The 20,930-nt window shown below is 38.1% G+C and overlaps 1 protein-coding gene across 1 annotated transcript in view; it reads right to left on the bottom strand.

Moving 5' to 3' along the window:
* Positions 1-5,625: 5,625 nt before the first annotated feature.
* The window catches only part of dph1 (diphthamide biosynthesis 1), a 226,629-nt gene continuing 211,324 nt past the window's right edge, over positions 5,626-20,930 (bottom strand). Inside the window, exons 16-20 of the mRNA XM_077541010.1 lie at positions 20,012-20,168; positions 18,177-18,277; positions 8,328-8,406; positions 6,449-6,583; positions 5,626-6,139 (exon numbers count right to left, since the gene is read on the bottom strand). Of these exons, the coding sequence (XP_077397136.1) occupies positions 6,050-6,139; positions 6,449-6,583; positions 8,328-8,406; positions 18,177-18,277; positions 20,012-20,168 (562 nt within the window). The 3' untranslated portion in view covers positions 5,626-6,049. The remainder of the gene's footprint in view (positions 6,140-6,448; positions 6,584-8,327; positions 8,407-18,176; positions 18,278-20,011; positions 20,169-20,930) is intronic.

Genomic DNA, 20,930 nt, shown 5'->3' with positions numbered 1-20,930 from the left:
AGCACCTGCAGCATCGCCGACACTCGACAGACACTCAATTAGGTGCAAACTCTAAGTGGGGGTAGCAAAAAAAAAAAAAAAAAACTTTCAAGGCTTTTTTTGTTTTTAAGAATTGTTCACTATTAGCCAAATTGCTACTTATTGTGAAGCAAGCTGATGTCACTATGAGGCAACGTTTAAAGACAGAGCACGCGTTTCGCTCTCTGTGGGACTTGGGACCAAGAGTAAAATAAAACGGTAGTTGTGTGCTGGTTAATCTAGAGCGTTCTCTGCTAGCGAAGGTTTGGTGTTAAAACTGTTCAACTTTGGATGAAGACAATAGGAGTTATTTTTGAAATCACACCTATGAATATTACATTATATATTATTGTTGGGTAAAATGTGTATTTTTAAAGCAAATCAACATCAAATTTAAGCTCAAAATACTTTTAAAAAACAGATTTAATATCAATATAATTTAGAAAGGATAATAGGTCAAAACAATAACAAACATAGTATAACAGGAAGTGGAGTATTTGGTGTGATCGAGATATAATTTAAAGGAAGGGGAAAAAAAACAGTGCAGGACCTAAAATTGATCCCTGTGGCACACCACATTATTTTAAAGTCTTTTTAAGGATTATGTATGTAAGTTTATCATAAAATTTCTGATCGTGAGGTGGGATAAAAAAAATATATATATATTTGTGCACACTACCAGGGAGGCCAATCAGGTGTTTGAGTCTATTTAAAATAATGATATACTGTATCAAAAGTGGCACAAAGATCCAGAAGAACAAACACTGATAATTTCAGTCTCTGTGCTGTAGTTAACCTGAAAAATTTTACTCTTCAAAAATCCTGAAATTCATTAAAAAGTAGTGATAGACAGATATGCTTTTTGTCAGCGCCGATACCAATACGATTATTAGTAGTCAAGGAGGCTGATAACCGATATTTCAAGTCAATACTCATTTGCAGTAAAAGAGGAAATACTTGCGTCAAAAAAAATACAAATAATAATAATAATAACTTTGTTGAAATGCCATTAAGAATGTTGGTTAAAACAACTTTTCAAATTTTCAACACTTTGAATGTTCTTTTAATTTTAAATATAGAGAATAGATAGCTTTATTTAAAAACGATTTTAAAAAATGCAAGGAGCTTTCCAGGTCACCACCATGTGTTAACCTAAATTAAAAACTAAGCAAGTCAATCAAGTTTTCCAAAATTTCAACATAAATTCTTAATTTTAACCATTTTTTTCTTTACTTTTTAAAAATAAAAGTGTAGAGAGTTCCCAGTGTCAGCATCAGCATTTAAAAAGTAAAGTGGAAATTTAAATAAATACATAAATGAATCCATCTCATTGAGCGACAAAAATTCATGCAAACATAGCAAGTTTTTTTTTTTTTTTGTCAGGGTTCATAAAAGGTTTCAAATGATCTTCTCAGACAAAAAAAAATGTCTGAACATGTTCAAAATTTCTTTGCAACCTGCATACCTCAGCAATGCTGCAGATTGTTTGTAAGGATGTGTCATTTTAGGTATTTTATTTTTGTTTAGGCAATTTTTGTATTTTTTTTTGGTAACATCTCGGAACCTTTTTTTTTTTTTTTTTTTTAATTATTAGTTTTTTGTTATTTTTGTATTTGGTAATCCCTTGCAATGTTGAGTGCTCTTTGCAAGTCTGTTTATTTGTATGACTTTCACTTTGTATGTTGAAAAATGGTAAAATAAAAAGTTACAAAAAAAATAAAAAATTCTTTGCAACAAGTAAAAACTGTGACTTATTACTAATCCTGATATAAAAACTCAAAATTCGCTACGTTCCCAAGCATTCACCGCTCAGTGAGATGACAGCTTTATCGGCTATCAGATTCGTGAAAAGGCCGATGCCAAAAGTTGTCAAAATGGCACTCTCCCTACTAAAAAGTCACAAAGTTTAATAAAAACAAGAGTTTCTAAAACGCCACTTAAAAACAGGAAGTTACATACTTATGTCACAAATTGTTAAAATCATTCAAAATCTCAATTGCTCGTCGTCAGAAGAGGCGTCCACATTCGTCAATACATGTTAGCAAAACGCTGTCATAAGGGAACAGAAATACATAAGAAAAAAAAAAAAAAAAACGGATCTGACGCGTAACGTTCTTCAAGCCAGTCGCAGAGCAAGCCAAGACATCCTCGAGCGTGAGATGCTGCTCCGCTTATACTTGCAGTGGGCAGCAGCAGCATCCATTAGTCACCAATGAGTCACATTTCCTCCTCGCTCTCTTACTGTTGTTTTGTTTCCCTCTTCGGCCTTTTTAACAATGACTCAGCCGACTAATGGAAGTTCTTCTAAATCAGCATTATTTTTCATAATAACAACGCCACTTGTTCCTCGAGGATCACAAGGGACACCGCAAGCAATAATCACCCCTCAAAAGGCATACGGATCATGTGATCGCTACAGTTGTGTCATACAGGAGCTCATTTGTTTTTGTTTTTTGCTATTTACAACATTATTCAGACATCTTAGAATGGTTAAAGTGGGTCATGGAGAGGGAAATTAAGGACAGTGGGCTGTGGAAGGAGTATGACAGCACTGTGCAGCTTATTTAAGCGCGTGTGTGTGTGTGTGTGTGTGTGTGTGTGTGTGTGTGTGTGTGTGTGTGTGTGTGTGTGTGTGTGTGTGTGTGTGATGGGGGGGCTTGTGGTCCAAAGCATCAGGGACAAACTGAGCTCCTACGCAGGATTAGTCATCTCTTTACACCACTTATTTGTTTTCCTTTGAAGAGTCTTTTTCGAGCTTCATGCACTCGGCGGCCAATATTCACACCTTGAAAATAAACAATACCATCAAAACAATGAACCACCACACTTGTAATAAAGGAGAAGTGCATGCGTGGTCCCACCCAGGGTCAGCAATGACTGTTATATATATTGATTTATTATTATTTATTTTTTTACTTTTAACTTCGATATATACTCATTATTTACGCTAACTCAGTTTAATGGGTTGTATTAACAAATATATGTACTGCTTTCAATTGTATTTATCATATGATTATTTCATCACATGACGTAATATAGCTGACTTATTAGCATTTAGCATGATAGCCTTAGTAGATTTGGCTTATGACCAAAACATTCTCTCTCTGTTTAGATGCCTTTTTATTATTAACTAGAATAATTCAGTTTAATGTGTTGTAGTCTTTTTTCTTTTCTTTTTTTTTTTTTTTTTTAAATTAATCACGTTAACGTAGCTATCGCGTTGATCAGTATTTAAAATAATGGGGTTTGTGGTTTGTTTTAGTGCTTTTAATTCATTTGAAAAGGTTTATGTTTAGGTTTATTGCTTTCAATTGTTTTTATTGTTTGACAACTTAAAGATTTGTTAGCATTTAGCAAACTGGTCTGCATCCTAAAATTAGCTTTATACTGTACTTTCAGTTTTGTTTAGATGCATGTTTTTATTATAAGATTTTTTTTATGATAAGAATAGTAAACATGTACAAGTTTACAACTTTTAATTGTACACACTTTTAATGCATAGATTGCCATCACTACATTATGGCCCTCAAGCATGTTCTTTCTACATATAGAAAATTGAGATACACATTTTCATTATATTGCCACTTGTGAAACTGCATTCCGCATTAAAAACAAAACAAATCTCACAGGAACATCGTCGTCAAGGACGCTATGCAGCTGATGAATGCCTGACAAAAGATGTATATTCGCACCAGACACTGATTGTCATTATTCTTGTCACAACAAACTTAACAGCCTGCGTTCTGCTCCCACATATACTTTCGTTAACTGCGCTTTGTCACCCACCTACGAAGTGTCTCGACAGTTCACACGCAACACATTGAGGTGTTTTTAAATGTAATCAAGATACGAGAGGACAGTGCGCTCTCGAACGCACTTCCTGAGTCATGTGCCAAACGGATCCCATGCATGGACAGCTTCAAAAATGCATTGCAATGACGAATTTATTCATTAATAGCAAGCAAGCAACAAAAATAGGTAGGATGCTTCGACAACTCGGCCTCTCCTGAGAGAGGGGTGACTCAACAGCATTGCAAATAAACTACGCTAACAGTACCACCTAGTGGTCACACTTTGCCATGCAGTTTAACACAAGTGGGATACACGCAGCCATTTTTAATATAGCCAAAGGGAAGGATTTAAACAAATGGACAAAAAAAAAAAAAGCCTTTTGATGAATCTATCAAGCCAGTGTATTGGCAAATATCTGCTTTTTGAGATATTTGACTCAATGTAACTCAAGGTGGATGAAAAAAAAAACAATAGATTGGGGATGTTTTACATTTGACATTGCTAAAGCGCAAGCAAACTATGCCAATAATAAATTACTATAAAAGCAAAATACATAAATTCTGGCTTTAAAGAGGATATATGGAAAACTGAGTTTTCGTTATATTGCACACAAACTGTTGGGCTTTCCACCCCCCAGCTGCCATGGCAACCAAAGTCCGATTCAAAATTGGCCCAACACAATTCAAGGAACAGGGTGTGCAAAGTGTGCTGTAACTTATGATTTTCTGGATATTTTGCCTCCCCGCAAAACAGGCAGATTTTTTGGGGCTTTTTTTTGGCTTTTTGTTTTTTTAAATACCAGACAAAGACATTCTTAACCCCCCCGAGCCTCCCAAAGAGGCTGATTTTTGCCATTTTTTTCCCCTGTTTTAAGTTTTAAAAATAAATAAATAAATTCAAAAAAAGAAAACAAAAAAAATGGGAAGCAGTCAAATTATTATTTTTAATTGTAAGTATTCAAAAAAATTCAAAATTTGTTCGACCGATGAATTGGTTATCGGAATTTCATTCAGTCAAATATCAGAAATGGCATCTGCCAAATGAAAGTACAAAATATTGATAGTCTATAGTCTAATATTGTATTGATAGTGATTGATATGACTGATAGTCATTTGAAATTATGGGGAAAATTGCATAATACAGTACGTCTTGTAGGAAGAAGTATCAACTTTTCCGTCTTTACTGTTCAGAATTATTATTTTTTTTATTGCTGTTTAAGACTTTCAAACAAAATTTGTCTTCAGTCAGCTTTGGAAAAATCCCTTTCTGATCTTCTCTTCAGAGTTGAAGATTAAATTAAAAAGCCACACTTCAGTTTTGGGGAAGGCACTCATTAAATGTTCTTGCTGCCTCCTAACAGGTAAACAACAACTGGTAAAACAAACATGAAGGTCTTTGCGTGGCTGATTCATTTTTTCTTTCTTTCTTTTTTTCTTTTTTCTGCCGTGCATTCGCCCGTACGCCTGAACGTGAGACACATGACGAGGAGGATGGACGTGTTACCAAGGAGACGTCGTGATGAGAAAAGTGTTGGAATTTTTCTCTTTTTTTTTTGGCGTTAACACCTAAGCCCCACCCATGAGGAATGTGGGTGAGGGCGGGGTGGGACGAGTTCTCAGGTTGTGCAGAGGACAGTCTGCTTTTTTTCCTGCAGCAAAATTTGTGTTCTGACATATTTATTTATTTATCGACAGAATCCTCCATCAATAAATAATGAGGACGGAAAGCAGTCGTGACTGGTGGATATTCTCGCTCCAGACTTGCATCTAGTAAAAAAAAATAATAATTTAAGCTGCCAAAAACTCAAACAGAAATAATCAGGATTTTTTTTTTCTCATTTATTGTGTGGAAAAGTGGCATAAAAGAAATAGAGTGTTGTCGTGACAGATCTATTTAGCAGTATTAAATAAATAAAGTGTTCCAAGCACGCTCCGTCGTTTAAATCAAGGTCAAATAGGTCGCCCCCGCAACGACACTCTTGGTTCATTGTCTCTCTTTCATTTTCCTCCACACGCTCCCCCTGTGGCATCTCTTCATTACATTTGCGTGCAAAAACCCGGCGGCTTCTCCAAAAGGGACTCAAGAACATGCATGACGACCTTACTATGAGCGATTACCTCCAAGTGCGTGCACATGTGATCCTGAATGCTGCCGTGTGATTTGCTGGAAGAAGTGAGGGCATTCTTTCTGGCAGGTCGGCTTTAAGTGTAAAAACCCACTTTGTTGTGCTGTCGCTGTGTCATTCCTGTTGGCAGCTGCAGGGGGCGCACTGCGCCTGGGTACACTGCGGGTCGGCTTTCTGCAGGGAAAAGGCAGCTGGAGAGGCAACCTGAAATAATAATAATAATATTAATAAATCACATGGAATCAAAAACGGAAGAACAGTTTTCATAATTGGCGAATTGAAGGTCGTTCCGCATGTGCCACTAGGTGTCAGTATGACCACGTGCATACGGAAATAATCATAATAATGCATTTCATTTATAATGCCTATTATATCACACAATCTCAAAAGGCTACAAGTAGAGAAATATAAATAAATAAAATAAATAAATAATTAAAATAAACACTATCAAATAAAAAATAAACAAACAAACATATAAATAAATAAATGAAAGATATCCCGCCTCTGCCTCACCCGGGCTTGTGCGCGAGGGGGCCGAGCAGGCTGGTTGACCGGGTGGTTGGGGGTCCAAGGCCCCAGGCTCTGATTGGAATAGAAGTCCATGGGGTAGACCTCCTTCCAGGTGGTCTCCTGCAGGGCCACCGCCGCCTGAGGGAAGGTAGCGAGAGAGCAGAAAAATCAACGAGAGACCAAAAAGGTTTGGGATTTGACGGTTTCTCTCCAGCAAAAAGTGAATTTTTAAGAGTGTTTTGATGTGCGGGGAAAGAAGAGAGATTGACAGGAGAGATGAGACAGGTGTCAAAACAGCCAGCTTGAACAGGTGAGATTGTCACAAAGTTGTCGGTGGCTGCATTGGCAAATGTAACACAGGAGCTGCTGGAGAAGAAGTTTTGCTTTTTTTTTTTTTTTTTTTATTTAATTTAACTTGTTATTAACGTTTGTAACTAATTGTTTATCTCTTAGTAATGTTATCAGCCACAGAGTAAAATTCGGCTCAAGGGACATTTTGGCTTTTGGTCTGTGGTTGTCGGTTGCATGTCAAAACAACAAACAGTGGTTTTAAAAAAAAAAAAAAAAAAAAAAATATTGCTAATATTAAAAAATCTTACTAGGTAACTTACAGTAGTAGTAGAATTTATATTCTGCCTGATATGATTTTTTTTTATACTGCCTCCTGGTGGCCAAGGCAGGCACGCCAGAAGGAGAAGCACAAATAATTGGATTGGAACATGAAATCATGTTGCAAAAAAAAAAAAAAAAAAGTTTCTTTTTAATTATGTCATTGCTGGAGGGTGTTACACAGGGTTCAATTCTAGGGCCCTGCCATTTTCATTGTAATTGCTGTATTGTATTTGCCATCCATGCCTTCATACATCTATGCTGGATTACTGTAATGTGCCAAATTTTGTCAGCGTAGTCTTCGTTCAAATATCTCTAGGTGGTCCAAAATGAATTGCTCTATTAAAAAAAAAAAAAAAAAATGAGCATGCTTTTCTAAAGTGCAATATTGCAGATTCAACTTGGTTCAAATTCAAGTGACGGGAACAAAATGAAAGAATGAAATTGAATGAATTTTTTTTTTTCCTCCCCACTCTTCTTCTCTGTCCTTATTTTGGCGCCCCGCCTCTCCATCCTCTCCTCCTCCGCTCTGCGCATGCTATCTTGCGCCGCTAATCCCCACTCCGACAAGAGAGCCGAGTGCGTCTTATTGACTATAAATATAACATGAGAGGCCCTGAAAATAAGTGGCCCCGCCCCTCTCACTCCGCCCTCTCGGCTCCTTTCCCTCCCGCCACTGTCATCTTCTCTCTAAATGCCACAGCACATGTAAAAGCACTCACTTCCGAGAGACGGGATGCGTTCCTTACAACTCAACTGATCTGGATGCAATGTTTAAAAAAAAAAAATAAAAAATGGCTGCAAGGGAGAGCAAAGCAGGCTCCCACACAAAAAGGAGCTGCACTGTATAACCAGAGGAAAAACAATCAGCATTTTCTATTCAAAAGCGGTGAGTCCCTCAGAGACATTTCACGAGGATGTCTGAAATGAATTAATAGCTCACGTTACCAAACCGCGGCCACAAAAACCAAAGCCGTCACAATCCACCTTCCTTCCTTTTTTTTTTTGTTTCTCTAATCCAGCAGCAGCAGCTCGCTTTGAAATGGATCTTGTTGAGGACCAACATGGAGGGGCGGTGGCGGCTGTGCGATCACGCAGCCTGCAGGGGGAGCTGCTCCGCCGCGTCACCATTTGAAAAGACTTTTGCCACCCTTGACAATGGAGCCGCTAGAACGGCACAAGGAGGCATCCGGCCGTCCGTCGGTGGCGCCACCCGCGCGGCTCGTGCGGGCGTTTGAAGAGCCGCGACGGCAAGAGCGAGCGGGTCATTCACCTCATAGGGGGACAGCAGCGGTTTGGAGAAGGCCGAACCCCAGTCGATGGACAGCCGCGGACACGCAATCTGCACCCACCTGCGGGAGACGAGAAGGCACACGAATTCCCAACAAATCAACCAGATGGAATGTCATAGTGAAAGTATTGAGTAATTCGTCACTATGGGATTGAAATAAAAAAACGATGGTGGGATTCACGTGTGAAATGACATTACAAACAGTTTTACTAACTATATAGACAAATTTCTCTATTGCCTCAATTTTCCAAAATTCCTGAGAAACTTTTTTCAGTTATTGGTGTGAGAAGTTTCAAATAATAAATGAAGGTCAGTGCAGTTTCAGAACTCTTGATGGCAATAATCCAAGGAAGAGAAGAAATTAGAAATGCAATTGATCAAAAAGAAAAATAAATATGAAAATAAAATAGATTTTGCCACAATTAATCATTCAATCCTCCTCAATAAGCTTGAAAAATATGTAATTTGGGAAGATGCTGCTGGACGGTGGTTAAAAAGTCATCAAAAGGATAGAGTGCAATATGTCAAAATGGGGCAGTACACATTCAATAAATGTAATATTTCTTGTGGGGTCCCCCAAGGTTCAGTGCTAGGGCCAAAACTCTTTCATTTGTATATCAATGACATCTTGAACATATCTCAAGCACTAAAATGCATTATTTTTGCAGATGGTACCAATATTTTCTATAGTATATACGAGCTCATAGCTACTGTGAACAATGAACTACTGTCTGTATATTGAAAAGTGGATGGACTGGATTTAAATAATCTTGACATAAACAACTGTACGACAAAATAAAAACAAATTACAGCCAACCGGACATGACGCCGACATGGACATGAGTGCGCTGCTTACATTTTCATTCCAATTAATTAAAAATATTGAGTTCTGAATCCTTTTGTTTTCCCTCCTTTAGTGGCGCCACCACACAAACACTCATTTACAATCTGGAACATTGTATGTGATGTTGAAATATAACGGTTATGGACCGTGGATTCCAATCAATGCAATGTTGTGGAATCCGATCTCCGGACAGACGAAAGAAAGGTCAACTTGAATGCCAATGATGGGATGACAAAATGTGAAAAAGGTTATGATACAAAGCAGACCAGCATTTGCGAGGGATGCATTGTAATACAAAGGTGACAAAAGTCAAGCCATTAAAAAGTTTTCATTTCTTCAGATACTTTTGAAGTTCTCAGAAAATGTTCATATTAAACATGAAAGTCTTGGGTTGGGCAATTAATCGAAATGTGATCATGAGTTTGACTGACTTCTCACGATTCTAAAAACATAATATAGGGCTGGAGTATAGAGTGGATTGTTCTCGATTTGATTCAATTCAACCCGATATTGATAAATTATGGAACATCAATTTTTCTTAACTATCAAGGACATCATAAAAACGCCACAAACATTAAATTGGAAATTACATTTTGCGCGGGCAGTAACTGGTTAATGATTTTGTTTATTATTGCAACACGTTGACATCAGCAAGGATGAGATGAAAATATTTTCATAATTGTAAATATAAATTAAAAAGATTCTGAATTGTCTTAAAGTGCAAGAAGTGAGGTCTTTCATAAATGTAAGAAAATACTTTTCAATTCCTGTGAAACTAAGATACAAACATTTGTCCTTTAAAATTCTATTGTCTTATGAATTTATGGGGAAAAGAGCTATTAAAAAAACTGATTCATGGTTTTTATGAATCGATTTCAGGCTCAAAAAGGAAAATCGGTTCGATTTCGATTTGATTATTTAAACCCAGCACTATTATGATGTGAGAAAAACGATGAACGTGATGAAAGTTCTTTTGCGTGATTTTTAAGATGTTTATTGACACCACCGTTGAAGGTTATTGTAAAACTAAAACACACAACAAAAAGAAGTACACACATTGTATAGCACACATTGTTTAGCTTAATGCTAAAACTCAATGGAAATCCCTATTGTCCGGCTAGCAAAAATTAGCATTAGCCATCAAAGTCGGTATTTAAATTCAAATAACGAAACCTCGCACACAAACGCTGTAGGAAAACATACAAAAACAACTTTTTCCTCCAAGTTATATTTAAACTTGAATTTTGGTAGTTGAATTCATGCAACATTTTGAAATCAATGAATAATCGTGTTTACTAACCATGATTTTAATATCAATCAAAATAATGATTATTTTTCCCGAATTGTCTATTAATGTCACATTTATGAGACGTCTTCAATTATTTCAACTTTATTTTATTGTAGGCAAGCATGTTATGTACCACCTGAGTTCCAAGACACCTCACCGAGATCCTATTAGGGAGGCGGGGCACATATGCGTCCACTCTCTCACACATAGCAGCCGTGCAGCCTCCACCTGATCTCAGGCATCTGTTGGCGAGATGTGCCCTGATTCGCAAACAGCCGCGCTACGCTCTGTGACTGCGGAAGCAGTCAGGGGATGAGTGATGTTGCAAAAGGGGGTAGGTGAGAGGTCGGGGGCTTTCGGGGACCAAAAAAAAAAAAAAAAGAAAATGCAGTGAGAGGAAAAAGAAGGAGAGGTTAGGTGAGTGTGAATTAAAAAAAAAAAAAAGCGAGAAAGAAGCACCATTCAGGTCTCCATGGAGGTAGCCTACATAGCTGGCAGACAGCGGAGTGGTGGGAGGGAGTAAGGAGGACTGCTGGGTGGGGCCTGTGTATGAAAGAGATGAGGAAGACGCAGATAGCGGAGGGAGGAAGAGCAATAAAGATGGAGCAGATGGAGATCGAGGGCGGAGGGGCACGAGGCAAGGAGAAGAAGAGAGAGGCAGCAAAGAGTGTCTGCCAGAGAAAGAGTGTTTACTCTTGAAAATGCATGAAGTGGGGGGGGGGGCTAAACAGCTGGAGGGGAGAAAATGAACAATGGGGTTGGTGGGGGGGCAGGTTAGCTTTTGCAGATCAATCCTATGCACGGCTCCATCGCCAGCGAGGCAGCCCACCGTTGTCCCTAATTCCAATGACAGAGCTCCAGCTATTGACGAGGAAAGATGAAGCGACGCGTGTAAAGGCCAAGAAGATAAGGCCAGATGTATGATGCTGCTTAAAGAGGCAAAGATGGAGGAAAAGGGGGCAGGGCGGGTGGGATAAAAGCCTAATCGCCTGAATGTCAAAATTGCCCATCTGTCTATTCTCCCTTTTGCCAACTTTTGGCAAAGTTTCTAAGCGGCTGAATTGATTGCACAGTTGACTCCCGCTCGGCACAGAAATATTCCGCCCGCCCTTTGGGCGAACGCGTGGCGTTTTCTCATTTTCAAATTCTGTTGTGTGTTTTTTTCTTCGCGCTTCTAAACGTCTCTCTTTCTCTCTCTCTCTCTCCCGAAGAGCGAATTGTTTTCCATCCCTCGTAATTTGAGAGCCAGCTGAGTCACACACACTGGCGGCAATCTCCTCACGGCCGGCGTGTGTGCACAAGCGAGCGGGATGGTGAATTGGAAATAAGACCTTTAAGTCCATCAGTTTGAGGCGAATAATTTGGACGCTTTTATGCTTTTTTTTTTTTTTTTTTTGCATCGCCAAAGGCAATCAGCTGAGGAGGACACCTGTAATTACAATAAAAGGGTTTGATTGTGATTGAGTGGATGCGTAACATTCTGCATGTATGTAACTTGCTGTTATGTACAACAGTCAGCTGAAAGGGACCGGAAGTGTGGTTTCAAAAGCAGAACAGCAGTTCATAAGCAAATCAGGACTCTCAGTCCACTGGGTAAGCAAAAAGGTCTAAGAGGAAAGTCAGATGAAGCAATGAACTTGGGGTTATTTAAAAAAACACAAAAAAAAACCACATGACAACCGAAGAAGACAAAGCAAGGAGGAATCTTCTGATCTCCTTTACGAAGCATATTTTAAAGAATGTGGATTTTTGGTGCGAGTAAAACTGTAGTAATATAGATAAAATTAGGTAATTATTGTTTTTTTTTTAGTCTAATTTCATGTATTGACTATTACACTATAATATAAATAAAATCTTAACGATTGTGAATATTTGATCTCTGGAGCAGATTAATTGCATTATTTATCGGTGTGGGAAATGTATGTAAAAAGAAAGAGAAAATTCCTGCAGAAATTTTAAATTTCACTGCTGGCTCTTGCAAATCCTGATGCAATATTTGCTGAAGAGTTTTAAAGTAGGAATGGTTTGAATCACTGAAAAATTATGGAAAATAGAAGATTTATTTATTTTTTTTCCAAGAACTTTGATCACTTCCTGTTCACTTTGCAACATTTGCTGTTCAATTTGGGGCAATTCTGGGTAATTTCCTGTTGTGCACTTGGATCACTTCCTGTTGCTTATGGAGCAATTCCCAACCTGTTCATTTAGAGACACTTGCGGATTCTAAATTCCAGATTAAATTCAGTCGGCGTCTCCTACAGCAACACCTCCTAAACAACATGGTAGACATGCTACAAATAAGATCTATCCACTAGTTTCAAGACATCTGTGGAAGCTATGTGTACTTTTTTTTTTTAATCTGTTGCATTGGTAGATAATTTAACTTAATTTAAGTAGTATATTCCTCATTTCATGACTTTTTTTTTCCTTGTGGATTTAAGTCCAATTTTTGCAGTGGGTGGTGAATTTCTACTTCTGTTCACCGTTGATTCTGCATATTTGCACTGCGCTTGCGTGTTTTTTTTTTTTTTTTTTTTTTTTTTTTTTGCAGGCAGCGAATAAATGGTAAATGGACTGCTTTTATATATAGCGCTTTAACTACACTCCATACACAGTTAATTTGTGACACTATATCATTCATTGCTGAGAATTTGAAATGTTTCTATTGTGCCCTGCGATTAACCGGGGACACATCCAGAACGTACCATGCTTCTCGGCCAATGTCAGGCCCCTGAACATGATAAGTGGTAGAAGACAGATGGATGGATGGAAGCTTTTCAAGAGACCCCAAAATAACTCCATCCCTCTCTCTCTTTCTCCTAATTACACTTCAGAGGAGCTGTGCAGTGCTGATGGGCAGTGAAAGAGGACAGGAGCAAAATAGTGAGCTTTTGGGCTCGTCTCTTATATGGACAAGATTGAAAGCAAATGATCCAAAAATGAGACGTTTTTTAGACTCTGAGACAAAACCTGTCATGTGAGCGCTCAACACAACTGGAGACTTGACAACATGTAGCGCTGCTGTAACCACGCGCCGTACTCGCCACCTTGCCTCATTCCTGAAGCAATTAGGCTTTTCGATACTTGCGAGACGTAACACGCTCACAGAAAACGCTATTTAATTGGGCTGTTGTCAAAATCTCAAATGGAAGAGATTAAATGCGGCAATGCATTGGCTGGTATGGCGGCGGTCTAGTGGAGATAAGCGTGTGTGGCGAGCAGATATGTGTACAATAGTACAAAGCCTGCTCGGGGATCGTCTAATTACACACTTAAGAGAATATGATAATGGCGGCTCTTTTTTATATGACTATGTGGGTGTCTAAAGGCGTAGAAAGCTTGAAATGGGACTGTGCGCCGTGTGGAAAATTCTCTCTCGTGCTTCCATCCCTCCCACAATGCAACACGATGGATTCGGCACATTGCGAGACGCCTGGTGGCTTGTTGTGTCTATTGTAGCCGGGCTCACAAAAAAAAGCAATCATATGGGACGAAGGGGGGTGGGTAAAGAGAGCTGCTGAACAATTTCCAGCTGTGCGGATCAGATAAGCCAAAAATACACGCAGGCGGCGTGTCTGATAAATTACGGATGCAATGATGAAACAATGGCAGCGGCTTGTTTAAAAGACACCTTCCATACCCCATCCCGAAAGTTGACTCGATGAGTGACTGAACGAGCACAGTTGGAACATCTGGACGTCTCTCGAAAGTTAAACTTGTCGTGTCAGGCACCAGAAGGAGCTCTTTCAGCACTTGATACTTTTTTTTCCTCTTTCCTCTTTAAGTCATTGAACGGCAGCCATTTGCACTCATCACAAACTAAGAGCGCCTGCAATTTTACATCATTTTGACTGACTTTTTTTCACACCCACAGAATATTCTGTGCTATGATTTATTACATTACATCAAATCCACCAAATGAAACAATAGACTCTCTTCTTTCAGAAAAGTTGGAATCTACCCATTTTCATTCTCGAGTAATCAGCAGTCGAACATTGGTTAAGTTTCAGGAAATTTAGCCGCATTGCCCAAAATCCAGAAAAAAGAAGAAGACTTTTTGTAAACATATAAATCAAACGTGTAAATGCATCTTTGGCAACAAATAAGTTCATAATTTAACTACAAATACATTTGGCTTGTTGAAAAACTCGAGTATTTAGTAGTACTAAAACATGACCAAGAGCACAATTTCTGTCCTAATAAAAAATACTTCTATCTCATATTATGAAACAAAACTCTGGGAACTTTGGATAGCCTTGGCAAAAGACATAAAAGTTGCATAGAAATTTTCTGTTTTAAAAACTTCCCATCAATATTTCTTTCTTATTCATTTTACCTCCTGAAATCTTATTAATATTCTGGGATCATTTAGCTATAAACCGCTCTAGTCTTAAGTGGATTAGATAGAAAATCGGTGGACAACTGAATTGAGCTACTGTTTATTCCCCTTAATAATGTTTGGGATTTTTATTTGTCCAAAAAGTCAATTTTTCCCCATGTTTATACAGAAAGTAATGACCAAGTCCCGATACTTTTGGATAAAGAAAATACTACCTTTGAATTTAAACACTTACATGTTATTGAAAGAAAAGTCATTTGGTCTGTAATGAGGTTTTGTGGACGGGTGAGCTGGGCCTGACTTACATAACTTGAAAGCTGCACTCAAACATCGGTCTCAAATAGATGGCCGGACAACAAAAAAGCACTTTCACCATTTTCCAAGATCCGACCCCGTTCAACTCCCTCAGCATTGCTCTCTCGCTCTTCTCAATCTCGCTCAAACCTGCCGTCTTTTTCTCACTCACTCACTCCTCCCCTCACATATCACACCTCTTATTAATGCACCGCAGGGCTGAACAATTAATCAAACTCAAATCGACATGGCAATGTAATAGAATGAAAATTTTAAATTGCAAAGGTTGTAAAATAACTGCTTGATTTAGGTCGGGATCGCATTTGCAATTATCAAGGGGGGGGGGGGGGGGGGATTTTATTTTTCAACATGGTTCAGTCGTAAGTGCAAGTATGACAAGTATAATTTTGAGGTCCACATTCACCTCCATCCTCAAATTGCGAAATCCCCGGCAACTTTCAATTATGATTATAAGAGCAAGACTGCGCATTCATTGGCGGGGAGTTTATCACACCGGGATTATCAGCAGCATGTTTTATCGACCTACTATAGATCCCTACGTGCTTCAACATCCCCAGTCTGCATGGCATACAAAGGAATTCTTGTTTATTGAGGTAATCCTTTCCAATTTAACAAATACAAAGACGTGTAACATACAAATCAAATCGCCTTTGATATGCGTTGCCTGTCTGCTGATGAAACTGGACAATGTGTCACTGCTGCAACGGTAAAAGCAGACACACTCCCCATGAATTTCAATTATATTACTGAAGCCGTAGCCTGTTTGTTATCTTCATGACGACGCCCATCCGGCCTTCGACTATTCATGCACATTTCAGTCATAACAGCAGATTGTACAATGATGCCATTCTTTTGAAAAAAAAAAGTGCTGCTCAGAGTGTTTTCCTTGGACCACTTTGGAGTATTTCGAAATACAAGCTGCCAATCGGCCGATTTCTTGCTTTGATTTGTGAGGTCAATGATGTGTGGTGGCAGGGGACTCAACTCACTTCACAGCAAACGCAGTTTGACAGATAACAATAGGAAATTTTCTTGAGGAAAAAAAAAGGGCTTCAAGCTGTTTATTGACACTCAGCTGAAGGTTACTGTCAAACTTAAAAAAAAAAAAAAAAAAAACTGGGGCAGATATTCTTTATCCTTTACAAAGGACAACTAAAAATTCTGCCATTATGAGAAGCTGAGAGATTAGGTCAGACTCCACTCCATTGTATTTGTATGGCTGTATTGTACACATTATTTTTTATAAAGTATAATATTACATTGTGCTATTTTTATTATTAAAAACAAGATTTTTTGGGGTTGTTGTTTTGGGGAGACTGGAACAGATGAATGACATTTCCATTCCCTGCAATGGGATAAGACGATTTGAGATCGGAACAAATTCAACTCGTATCTCAAGGCATCACTTCACACATAAAAAAAAATAGATTAGGAGATAAAAGAGATCAAGTATATTTTAACAGGTTCTAGTTTTGAAGCACATTTTCCTTCTGACATTTCTGTGTTTGGACTACCAAAATCAAGATACAGTAAAAAAAAAAAAAAAAAAAAAAAGGGAAAATGTAGGCAGGCAGTTTTCTTCTTTGTTTCTAATGTGATATTTTCTGAAACAAAGTTTGACAAACACTTCTTTAGGACACAAGTAGCTTTAACACAAGGGGGTAAAAAAAAATAAAACAGAAAAAAAACCAGAATTTATTACGGGCACAATAGGAGGACAAGTGTTGTATTTACTAAACTAAAGTGAAAACTTGTGACCTTTTCAAAGAGAGTATATTAAATCCTCCATGCATGCACTGTGGTAGCGGCACAAAAGGGAAAAGGCCACAATGATGCATTTATTTGCAAGCCTTAAGCAAACGGCACAAAGCGAGCTAATATTCCTTGTCATCTCCTAAACGAATATTTTTCAAGTAATGGTTGCTGCAGCAGGGTCAATATCACAATAATGCACTCTTGGTGTCCTCATCTGAATCGCTCAGTCGTCATGAACATGTAGCCGAATAATGAAACTGCAGCACAATGATACATCTATTAAAATGTGGTCCTTTTGTGTTGTATCTTTGTTTTCCCCTCATGTCCCACAGAGTGTGTATAATAGGTGGTTAAATTGTACCTTTTTTTTCTTCTAAAATGATTTTAATGTTTGGGTTATTGGGGGGGGGGGGGGTCATTTTTTTGGTGATGTGTCTTCTGTTTTCATAACCACATTGAACATTTTGCAAGTGTCACTGAAATTGCAGTCTCCCCTGTCATTATGGGTTAATGGCCACTTTAAGAAACCCTTCTGATGTTTCCAGTGATATTACGCCCAGCGTTTTGTCTTCAATAGAGGCTGACGGAGTGGCTAGTTGAAGAATAAAATATGTTTTGTTTTGTTTTGTTTTTTTCAAAATGTGTGTATAGTTCAGTGCTCATCAATTATGTTTTGTTACTCCCCACCAGGAAGAAGAAAATATTTCACACCTCAGCAACCCTCTGCTGCCACTAAAACAGTATAATTTGTCTGTCTATAAATTTATTTTAAGTACACCTCTGCAAAGGAGATAATAATGAGACAATGAGAGCACCTCTGCCGCCTACTGTAGTGGATGTGTAATTACACTTTATTCTAATACAGGAAAAAAAAAAAATCTTCTTCTTAGAAAATGTTGTTAATAAAATTTGTATTATTTTTAGCCACAGCCTTCCAGTACTGATATGTTACAAATTTTGTGGTAATTCAACAGTATTAGTATTTACGCCTTATTAGGTCAAAATCGTGCTGGGTCAAATCATCAACCCGATACGCTGGGTATAAATAACCTTGCATTGGCTCCATCCTTTTTTGGACCCAGGACTGGGCTAAGCGAGTCCAACCAATTTGGGTTAATTTTGACCCGGCAGATTTAAGAGTAAGTGAAGGTCCTTGGTAAAATCTTAAAGTTCTAAGTGCAGATGTAAGGTAGGCAATGAGAACAATTGGCCAGCATCTTCTTAAAGGCTGTGATCAAGCGGTGCCCTACTTTTGGTAGCGTGTTAGCGCATGAGCATCTCATTACTCACGCGTCGACATCAGGCAGCAGATCCAACTTGCTGGGGAAAATCTCAGACAGAAGAACTCGGGTGAAGCGCCTGCCCAGCGACTGCAGCCTTGATTCCAGGTGCTACAGAGAGAACAAGTGCTCAGAATGTGTAAAACACGATTTTAGGTTGCGGCACCCTAGCCACTTGCTTTCATGAGACGTTCATGCAAGCACGCGCTTATTCAATTGCTTTGTCCATTGAACTCGTTTTCTTTCACGCGAGATCCAGAGGGAATGTTTCCAAAAAGTAGAAAAAATCTGCACAAGGTCAGTGTCAAGTTGAATTCATCAAAAAATTAAGGGTGAAGAGGTCCCACAATCAATTGACTTTTTGAAGGACATATCCTGTTATAACACCTATCCCACGCAGATATGTAGAAATCTCATAAATGTTAGTTTTAGTAAGATAGAAAAAAAAATGTCTCTGTCCATGTGAATAACTTTTTTTTTTAATTCCAATCAGATGATACTTTAAACGTTATCTAGCACTCCACTTCTTAATCTCTACAGATCAATATGGCAGAGAAGTTCAGCTTTTGTAAATCCCCCTTCAATCCTCCTCCTCGTTTATGCTAAAATTTAACCTCTCCCCTCACTGGCGGGCAGAAAGACTGCCGCCATATGCCTTTCAGTGCACACCGATGACATTTATATGTGCTTCACGTAGTGGATTAGCATAGGTTCTAAAGCAAATCATACGTTGAGTCATGGCACGCGTGGTCTTGGAGTATTTCAAGCATGAAGGTTCCAGATACTATCAAGCCCTGCAAAGTTTGATAATGGTAGCGCCGTTTAAAGTGGGCATTAGAGCACTTAGATGTGGAAAACATGCAAGGCAGAAGTCCTGCGGATCGTTTGATAATGATTTACCTGGATGAAATCTTCACATTTATAATGGATCAGTATATGAATACGGTAGTACTTTATATGAATGGGCTTTTTACATGTATAGTTCACACTGTCCTATTGATTTTCATGATGGCTAAGATCAATAATGTGAAGTCTGTGGGCCGTTTAAAGCAGGAGGGAGGACTCTGTGGTATTTTTAGAACAAATGAAATTTTTAGCTAAATTGTCAAAAAATAAATAAATAAATAAATAAATAAATAAATAAATAAATAAATAAATAAATCAAATTACTAATGGTCATCCAATTCATATGAGACCACAAAGTAGTAGAATACAATTTTGAAATTGCAAAGACTGTAGTTAAAATTAATAATTAAAAAAAAAAAAAACTACTTCATTTCAGTCGATTGGGAGACTATTTTTTTTTAAATATGTATATTTTACTTATTTATACAGTTTCTAGATATGTTCAGTGCTTAAAAAGTGCAGTCTACATACGGTATTTTCATATCTTGCAATACTACCTTTATTTTAGCCTATGTCTAACTTTTAAGACCAAAACATTTATGTATAATAAAAGTGATATTATTAATTGTAATACAGATTATTATTGCTTGTGTTTGTTAATAAAATATACTGGAATAGGACCTCAAAAAAATGTTTAATCACAATCCCAATATTGCAGAAAAAAAAAAAATCACGATTGTACAATTTTAAAAAAATGTTCATCGCTACTCATATTTACATATATGTGTATTTTTAAAAACTGTAAACATTCTGTATCCATTTGGTGGATTATATATAACAATTAGCATTGTTTAAAAACAACACTGGCTTTTGCAGCGTCAAGATTTCCAGTGCTGGAACCGCTTGTTACTAAAAATGTCAAACTGAAAAATATTACAAGCTATTGCAGAGCAGGCCTTAAGGACACAAACAATGCTGAAACAAAACGCACACTCTCACCTCCAGAACCTTTGGGTTTCCCTGACGGCCCAGCGTGCCCAAAATGAGGCCCCATCTCTGGGCTGAGCGAGCCTTGTCGATGGCCTCTCGCCTCAAGGCACGCATAGCCTCGTGGTCGTAGTACTCCCTGGAGAAGACTTTATTGTAGGGGTCGTACCTAGACGGAAAAATAATACACATTTTTTCCTAACCGCAATCCAAGTGACGATTGTTCAGATGTCTATCCCAAGGACCGAAATGCAAGACGAGATTAAAAATCCAATCATGGAAACACATCAAGTATGACAGGAGTTGGTGTAAACTCGAGCCACTTCAGACTATCTAATCTGCTTTCCTTGGATACAGGGGCCGTCACTTGAGATTAGAATCTTGTTTGTGACAGAGACCGGTGAGCTGTGCAGCTGTGCATATACCTATAACACAATTTCACTTTGCATATAAACAGCAAGTCATAAAAAAAACAAAACAACATATTTTGTCCTCGTCGGGTGTTATCAGGACACGGCAGCAAAAGATCACAGTTTTGATTTATCTAATGCATCCAGTACAGCCCAAAAGTTTGGACACAGATCCTCATGCAATGCATTTTCTTTATTTCATAACTATTTACATTGTAGATTCTCACTTGAAGGCATCAAAACTATGAATGCACATGTGGAGTTATGCAATTAAAAAAAAGGTGAAATAATTTAAAACACGTTTTATATTCCAGTTTTTTTGTTTGTTTGTTTTTTTTAAAATACGGTAGTCACTCTTTGCGCTGATGATTTTGTGCACACTCTTGGCATTCCATTGATGAGCTTAGTCAACTAGTCACCTGAAATGGTTTACCAACAATATTGAATGAGTTCCCAGAGGTGAAAATGCCAACAATCTCAGCAACGGGTGGCTATTTTGAAGAAACTACACTCTAAAACAT

Source organism: Festucalex cinctus, chromosome 13 (genome assembly GCF_051991245.1).
Source record: "Festucalex cinctus isolate MCC-2025b chromosome 13, RoL_Fcin_1.0, whole genome shotgun sequence".
In the NCBI taxonomy this organism is placed as follows: domain Eukaryota; kingdom Metazoa; phylum Chordata; class Actinopteri; order Syngnathiformes; family Syngnathidae; genus Festucalex; species Festucalex cinctus.
Note: the sequence above shows the minus strand (reverse complement) of the source record. Positions and strands in the feature narration are given on the sequence as shown.